This window comes from Pelodiscus sinensis, chromosome 6 (genome assembly GCF_049634645.1).
Source record: "Pelodiscus sinensis isolate JC-2024 chromosome 6, ASM4963464v1, whole genome shotgun sequence".
Taxonomy (NCBI): domain Eukaryota; kingdom Metazoa; phylum Chordata; order Testudines; family Trionychidae; genus Pelodiscus; species Pelodiscus sinensis.
This window is the reverse complement of record NC_134716.1, coordinates 94,638,417-94,647,100: the sequence shown is the minus strand read 5'-3', so window position 1 is coordinate 94,647,100 and position 8,684 is coordinate 94,638,417. Positions and strand designations below refer to the sequence as shown.

Genomic DNA, 8,684 nt, shown 5'->3' with positions numbered 1-8,684 from the left:
ACGGAGAGCAAAGCCGCGGAGTACGCCCGCAGCGGGACAGCCCGGGCGTGCTTGGGCTGTCCCCCTGTGGGCGTGCTCAGCGGCTTTGCTCTCTGTCTCCCTGCTCTGCAGGGAGACGGGGAGCAAAGCCTTGGAGCACGCCCGCTGCTGGTGTGCTCCGTGGCTTTGCTCCTGTCCCCCTGGTCTGCTGGGTGGGTCCAGCAAAGCCGCTGGACCCCCCCAGCAGACCAGGGGCACAGGAGCAAAGCTGCCCAGGCGGCGTGAGTCCCGCTGCCTGGGCGGCTTTGCTCCGGGGCAAACGAGCAAAGCCGCCCAGGCAGCGGGACTCCCACCGCCTGGGCGGCTTTGCTCCTGTCCCCCTGGTCTGCTGGATGGGTCCAGCGGCTTTGCTGGACCCCCCCAGCAGACCAGGGGGACAGGAGTAAAGCCGCCCAGGCGGCGGGAGTCCCGCTGCCTGGGCGGCTTTGCTCCGGGGCAAACGAGCAAAGCCGCCCAGGCAGCGGGACTCCCACCGCCTGGGCGGCTTTGCTCGGGTGTCCCTGGTCTGCTGGCGGGGGGGGTCCATCGGCTTTGCTGGACCCCCCAGCAGACCAGGGAGACCGGGAGAAGCTTTTCTCGCCCCGGAGGACACGGGTGGCGACCCGCCACCCGTGAGCTCAGGGGCGAGAAAAGCTTCGTTCGTAAGTGTGGATCCGATGTAAGTCGGATCCGCGTAAGTTGGGGACTGCCTGTATTGAAGCCAGACAAGTTCCATCTGAAGTAAGGTATATTTTTTTAACAGTGAGGGCAATTTAACCATTGGAAAAATGTACCAAAGGGCAGCAACAGATTCTGAACTAGTGACAAGTTTTAAAAGGAGGTTGGAGTCTCCCACTCCCCAACTATGCTTTAGAAATTATTCTGGAGACGTTCAATGGCCTGTATTATACAGGAGGTCAGACCATGACAGTAATGGGTCCACCTGGCCTTGAAATCTGTAAATTTCTTCTTGAGTAGAGTAAGCATTGTTTTTTTTTATCAGTACTTTAATAACCATTGTGATATCATCCATTTAGACAAGGAGTTGTCTTGTAAATATTTTGCTAGAGAAACTCCTCTTCCTTTCTGCTATCTCAATTTATTGCTCCACCAAGGAAACTCAGTGTGTCAGATCTTTTAAAGATAAGCCCTTTCTTTCTCTGGACTTGTTCCTACTCCCACTAAAGGCAGTGGCAATTGCAATGATCTTCAATGGAATCAAGAACAAGTTTTATTTTGTGAAGTGTTTAGCACCTTACTGGATTAGACCCTTTCTTCAATGCTGTTTGTTGGGATAAACTCTTTGCTTAATTGACCCTTTCCTAATTTACTTGTTACATGGTATATCATATGGTCATGGAAGTGTACTAATCTAAGTCGTATTGCATTCAGTTATATTTTAAAAAGTGTTGTTATTGATGGCACTTGCTGTGTACAATAAACTTTATTTGCAAAAAAGTCCAGTACAGGATCTAGGCAGAATCAACCCATGCTTTTATTTCCATTGCATATAAAAATTCATATGAAGATATTGATGTACAGTACTACTCCATAGGCTGTAAGAGAGACTAAGAAATCATAGAAAGACTAATCATTTGCCATGTTCACACAAGTTGCCAGTCTAAAGACTTACCCAAAAGAAAACCAAATTAAAACAAAAAATTGTTCAGGATTTCAGTTATTATAATGTCCCTTTTATACTGTTTAAAACAAAAGCAATCAAATTCCTTTGGGCCAGGGCTGCTAAAATCTACAGTTTGTGTCAAAAAGGAGGCTCTGTTTTTCCTTGAAAAAGAATCTCTCCTTTCACTGAACAGTCACATGCTACAAGGGCTGGGCATCAATGGAATGGAAAAGAGGTATGTCTCTTACACTAGCAACTTAATTGCTATCAGGAGTCCTAACTGGCCTACAGCAACTGTGGTGTTTCAGTGACATGCTAAGAAGAGTCCAATTCTGCAAAACTAATACTAGTGTTATTTAAAGGGTTACAGACATCCTTTACACCTAGTGCATCTACATTATGCACACATGTACAAAAGCCTTAGGTACATCTACAAATAGGAAAACTTTGGCTGCTTATAACACTAATATTAGTGTTGGAAAGCATTTCCAAGGTTTCAAGTTATCTTTTGCCCTACTCTTATGGTTATACAGTAGTATAATATACTTCCTGTACAGCTAAATAAGGAAGGAGCATGAAGGACCATTGCCAAAATAATGCATATGAAGTCTGATTAATTTTCCTATGTGCCTAAGAACCAAATGAGTTATTAGAACTGTTCAATGTCTATTTGTGCAGTATTGTTTCAAATTATTGTGTTAACTTCAAAAAATGAACAGGTAATAGCTGAAGTAATCCCTGATTATAGCCTTTAAAAGTGGAAAGAAAACAATCAGGTAGACATCGCAATTACACCACTGTAGGTATAGAAAAGCTTGACTTTCAAATGTGGTCATGAATGAAAACAGGTTGTAGTATTGTACATATTAGTGTATGCCGGTGACTCAAAGCATTAACTACTAAAAGTATTGTAGGAATGCCCAGCCCTAGTCCCACAACTACCTTACTTTCAAATGCAGCAGAACAGAAGAAAATATTGTTCAAAGTTAAGGCACAGCCCTGGGACCAAAGACCTGCAGCTTTTAAATTTATATATCTTTATGTATTTTATAGTTTTTCTCGAATCTTCCATAAACAAGCTCTAAGGTGACACAGAATATATTACAGGAGAAAAAATGTACAAGGAATATGTATACATAATATTCATTCTCTCACCAAGAGTTTCCAAATATAGCAACACCAACCTATAAAGGATGATGTTATAATAAACTGATAATTTACAATTAACATTACAGTATGTACATTACAATAAATACATGGTTGTAAACAGAGACAAACAAGACTGTATTACAGGTAAGGTCATTTGGTGAGAAAAATGCATGGCACAAAATAAAATAAATAATGCATTTTAAAAGAATTGTCAAATCTTCCTGTAAAATCCATTTCATTCAATTTTTGTTTAAAAACTTTGAATGCAATTTGTTCTACCTGTATTTGCTCATGAATTTTAAGAATGACGCAAACCCCCCTAAAAATAACAAATACAGCATTACTGAGTACAGTAACTTGCAAGCTAAAATGTACTGTTACAAGCAAATGCAGGTTTTTCTTGTATTCCCATTCAGTACCCAACTCATTGCATTTACTTATGGCAAAAATATTTAGAACATGTAAAGCCACTTGTAAATTGTATTGTTGTTAAAGCAGTGTGCAATGCTAAAACACACTTTGGCAACGAAAAAGAAAAAAAAGATTGTACAGTGCATTAGATCCCTGGCTCTAAGAAATCATGTCTTTTTCTACTACTTGATTGTCCATGTGTATGGGTGTATATTTCACAATGTGGTGGTATTTTCTTTAAGCCTTTTTGTTTTCAATTAGTGCAGATGTAAAACCCTTTCAGGTCCATATTGATTTTTGGAATTTATATTGCTTTTTTCATTATTAAAATTATAGGCACTCTTGGGGATTGAAAGGATTTTTGGATGGGAGTGTGCTTCACGGGGCAGATGGCGAGGGAAAGAAAAGAGCCTGAAGCTCCTATCAGCATGGCAGAGATATCTCCATTTACTTTCTGCCTTTGGTATCTTCGTAGATAAAGCCCTTTCAGGGCTAAAGGCAGGTAAAACTATGACCTGGAGACAGAAAAATGCTAAATGCATTTGAAAGCTAAACCATTACCCAACTTTTTTTAATTGGGAGGGGGTTATCCTAGGTCTTTGACAGTGGTATAACCCCTTATTCATTTCCTATACATTCTCTGGTTCAACTTGGAACTCAAGCAAAGGAAATAAGTGCCATTTCCATTTCATCTTTTCAAAAAGCAATTATGCCTTGTCATTTGACCAGAATTTGTCACAGAAAGAATCTACAGTAGTTGTTTTCCAAACTCACTCATCAAAATTAGTCTTAATAAAGAGTCAACCATAAGAGATTAATTCCCCCATGACACATGACCTGTCAGTAGAACTGTTTAATGACAAGCATGACACTATAACCCTCTTTTTCCTTCTAAACTACAGAAGACAGAGGTAGGGATCAGATTTAAAGTAGGATCCTTTCAGCACAACATAGAAAAAAGGAGGAAAAATATGTTGAAATTGTGAAATAATGTGGTAAATCCAAACCTTTCCAAGAATTATTGGCTTACTTTTTTTTAAAGGAGTTCTGAAAAATATGCTAATTGTTATTTTTAAAGACACATGCACACTTCTGGGATGAGCCATGTGCCCACTAAACAGAAATTACTGCCCAAATGTCTGAACTCCCCACCCCCCGCGTTTTAAGGGAAACAAAATAGGAAAGACTCTACTCTTTTGCCACAGCAAATATTCTATATGTTTAATTAGGTTGTTCTTATTTAATAATCTCCAGTTCCCAGCCTCAGAGTGATATTGTAATGGGACTAATTTTATTAAAGATAAATGTTATGTTCGTATAAAGAGATGGTTCATCACTTTTTCATACTAGGCCCACTCCCACATGAGTGGTCCCATGGGTTTCAGTGGAACTACCTGTGTAAGTATGGGAGGGGTTACAGGGTCAGCTCCACTGTGAAGACAAAAGCACAATGCAGACTTCTGTTGTTTGTTTGAGAAAATTATACTAAAAATATACAAAAATGAATTCCGTCCCACTGAAAGTTTTTCCTGCAGCATAACCAAAAGTATTTCATGGAAGTCATTGGTATATAAAACAACGGATTTTTACAGCTCAAATCAACACTATAAAAATCTAACGTGCAAAACAAAAATAAAATAAATTCTATAACTAGATAACTAGAAGTATTATCCAGTGTTGCACAGATCTGTACTGAAAACTTGCAAGTTACTCTTTGGAAAAAAATAACCAGCGGCAGATGAAGTTCTAAAGGTGTTTTTTTCTTTAAATAGAATACCTCAATACATTTAATAATAAAAGTAAGCTCTACAAAAGATCTCTGTTTTACATATAATACAAAATGCAGAGGTCAGTGCAACCCACTTGGCCACACTTTATTTTTTTCAGTCATATATTAGGAAGACTTGAAATTAGAAAATTATGCAATTTCCACAGCTCATCTTCCTATAGGTAACAGATTCATGTTGTGTCCCATTATTCATAGGCATCTGTTTTCCATTAGAAACCTCAGTTCATTCTCTGGCTGTTTTCTTAAAACTCGGATGGTAAATGTTACTCAATGCTTTGCTTGTGAAATAAAAAATTACACAAAACACCCAATGGATACCAGCCTTTTGTTGATAGGCTGTACTCCTCTGAAACCACTTTAGAGACCTGATTTCTGTAATCAAATCTGCCAAGTGGATATCTTATTAAAATGCAGTTCATGGATGTTTTCCCCTTTGCTCTCTGATGCCATGGAGGTGAAATTCTGGTTACAATATTCCTGAGTGCCAAACTTAGTAATAAAGGTCAGTTTTTATCAACAAACATCCTGGCAGGTGACAGTGAGCTGCAACCATGGTTGTGGCATATGACATGCACTTTGGAAACAATTTTCTAATTAAAAAAAGAGAGACAGAGACAGAGATAAAGAAACTGAGTCTTCACACTGTTACGTGTCAGGAGAATGATCTTCCTCTAGTATGCAAGGTTCTGTGTGGCTCTCCTCTTCCACTTCTTCACCTACTTGCTCATCAAGAGGAATTTCAGTGGATTCTGAGTCTTGGGTACAAAGAGTCTTGGAATCACTGCAGCTGGTATCTTCTTCCACTTGACTTCCACTGTCCTTTTCAGTGTCTGATTCACCATCTTCCTCCAACGTCAGTTCAAACTGGAATTTTTCAGTTTGGCCCTGCCGACCCTCTTCCTGGTCATCAGGAGCAGGAGAAGGGCTCTGAGGGATTGTGCTCTGGTACCATTCACGATTGTCCTCCAGGGTGTCCAAAATATCCTGGGCATCAGGGTGAACAAGATCTGCCCACGTCTCCCAGAGAGGATGAACAATGTAGTCTATAAACCCCACCTGTTCCAAGCAATGTCACAAGACAAAATTAGGATGAATATCTTATTCACAAGAAAAAAACCACGCATTTAGGTTATAAAACAAAACAGAAATGCTAGGACAGTGGCTCCTAATGTTAATTCCTTGCCAAATGAACGGAATAAAATGTCTGAGTGCACTGTTACCAGACATAGACACACTGGTTATCATATGTGTAAGAAACCTGAAAAGAAGCCATGCTAGTATACGAGGACAATGGGTTTTTGTAGCATACTCAACAGCTTTTGTAGCAGACTCATTAGCTTTCTATTTTGTATGAATGGGAAATGGATATTGGAAAAGGTTTATTTTTAAATGCAATTCCCAGCAACTCAATCCTCTCTCTTGAGCTAATCAGCTATTTTATATACTATTGTGTGTTTAATGGGAAGTTTAAGGAAACAATGCACCATACTCCTCCTTATAGCACATCCCACATTACAGAACAGTGCCATGATGGAGTTCTTTAGCCTATACGCAGCTATTTTTAATAGCAGAAAATCTCAACTCCTCTTAAAAGCTGCATTAATTAAAGGGGAAAAAAATCCAACAACATACATGCAGAAACCAATGCATATAAAACAAAGCAAGTGGCGAAAATCCAAGTTTATTAGAATCAATTGCTTATTGATTCTTATCAATTGCTTATCTCATTCTTATTTCAAATGCATTACCTGTGATTTCTCTACAGATGCATTGTGCTTATCACACATGGGACTTATCTCCATGCCCCTCTCTCTTTCCCTGTCTCCTTGACGAAAGAACTCTTCCATTATTCTGTCGGTCCACTGGCGGTAGAGCTGAAGTGGTTTGGTTGGATTGCTTAGATCTGCACAGTGCACCATATTTTGTAGAACCTAAAATGGACAAATATATATTATCTACTGAGCACCTCCTGTGTTATTAACACTAGAGATGAAAGCTCTTTTTTTCCATTTACACATTTGGTGGCTGTGAAACAGAATCTTGAAAATACAGGTAGTGAAGCATTTATTCTGTATAGCAGAAATGGAATGTGACTATGTGTGTTTTCCACACTTGCATTAATAGCCACAAATTATCTCACGTTTACACCTTCTGTCTATATTGAGAAATAGAAAATGTTTAAGTGCAAGACTGATCAGGTTCAAAGATGCTTAGAGGTCAGGCCACAGCAAATTAAACACTGAAAAAATATTTTCCTACTTTAAAGCTCAACCAAATCACTGGTCAATGCACAACATAATGTGCTACTGAATGCAAACATGGCACTTGTGGCTAATTAACAGACATGTTTGAAAGGAAAGGGAGAGTGTTATGAGTTGAGAATGTAGGACTGGGGAAACTAGTAAATGAAGGCAAATGACCATTTTTAGCATGGATGGTCTTACCTGAATTCTGTCTGAATAGTTATCAAGAAGTAGAACCCCAGAACTTGTCACTTTCTTGGTTTCAACCATAGTTTTCAAATCAGCCAACAGATTCATATGTTTAGACATGTCTGTTGCAAGGACCTTGAAGGCAAAGACAAAACATTATCAACTAAAATGAGTAAATTATTTTTTTCAATATTTGAACATGACAGAGCCCAAATCACAAAAAGGCAGAGGTTTATGTTGTCGGGGTTTTTTATAGAGGAGGTATGGAGGGAAACCACAATCCACATAAATGACTATATAAATATTTTTCTTAACTAGGGTTCCCCATGGTATAAAGCTGTTGTTCATGCCAGCCTTTCATTTTAACTTGAAAGGAGCTCAACATACATGCTTGATACATAATGCAGTGTTCATTGCATTGCTTGCATTATGTGTTTTAGTGTACATAATGTATCAGAAAACTATCTAAGATTTATTTTGTTAATCTAGTTGGAATGCATTAGAAATGGGAAATAACTCACAATGTCAATGACCATTTTCCTCAGCGATTGTCTTTGTTTTTTGGTCAAATTCTGGAAAATGTCACAGTTCTCCTCTTGCAGCAACTTGAAACCCACAGCTAAATGATGGTTCTCCAATACCGATGAGTCATTATACATCAAGGCAAGTTCAGAGTCTGCGAGACAGTCATGAGGCAGAATTTTAACAAAGCTTGTATTCCCCCAGGTTATTTTTGATTTCTCAGATTGCCAACACAGGTAAAAAGCACTTACTACTCTAATATTTAGAACAGTACTTTTCTTAATCATCACAGGCTGCAGGTCAATCTAACCCTTTCTTTGATTTACCATTTGGAATCTCATCACATGGTAATGCAGAAAAGTCCATTCACAATGTTTGTAACAGGATTTAGAGAGAACTTTTTTTCCTTATCTCCCTTAAATAGCTATTTTGGCTTACAGATGAAACAAGTTTTATGTAAGTCAGAAACTACTGGAACTGATGAAGTAGGCTTAAAATTCCAGAAAACCCTAACAAACTGAAGCAAAGGAATCTGAGGAACAAATATACAGAATCAGATCAGTACTTTTAAAACCCCTCCCACATATGCAACAAATCAGATAGAAAATATGGTACACATAACTTCTAATACAATTATTATACAAATGAACTTGCATCTGTCTATAACTCAGAGCCAGGAAAACAAAGCTAAGGATTTGTCCTGGTTCAGGCACACAACAAGCAGCTTAATTTTTAACAT

The 8,684-nt window shown here is 38.8% G+C and overlaps 1 protein-coding gene across 9 annotated transcripts in view; it reads right to left on the bottom strand.

Moving 5' to 3' along the window:
- Positions 1–1,491: 1,491 nt before the first annotated feature.
- PDE4D (phosphodiesterase 4D) overlaps positions 1,492–8,684 on the bottom strand; it is a 1,060,501-nt gene continuing 1,053,308 nt past the window's right edge. For all 9 annotated transcript variants that reach the window (XM_075932865.1, XM_075932866.1, XM_075932867.1 and 6 more), the window contains 4 exons: positions 7,945–8,099; positions 7,436–7,558; positions 6,740–6,922; positions 1,492–6,047 (listed from right to left, as the gene is read on the bottom strand). In XM_075932865.1, coding sequence (XP_075788980.1) covers positions 5,637–6,047; positions 6,740–6,922; positions 7,436–7,558; positions 7,945–8,099 — 872 coding nt within the window. In that variant the 3' untranslated portion in view covers positions 1,492–5,636. The remainder of the gene's footprint in view (positions 6,048–6,739; positions 6,923–7,435; positions 7,559–7,944; positions 8,100–8,684) is intronic.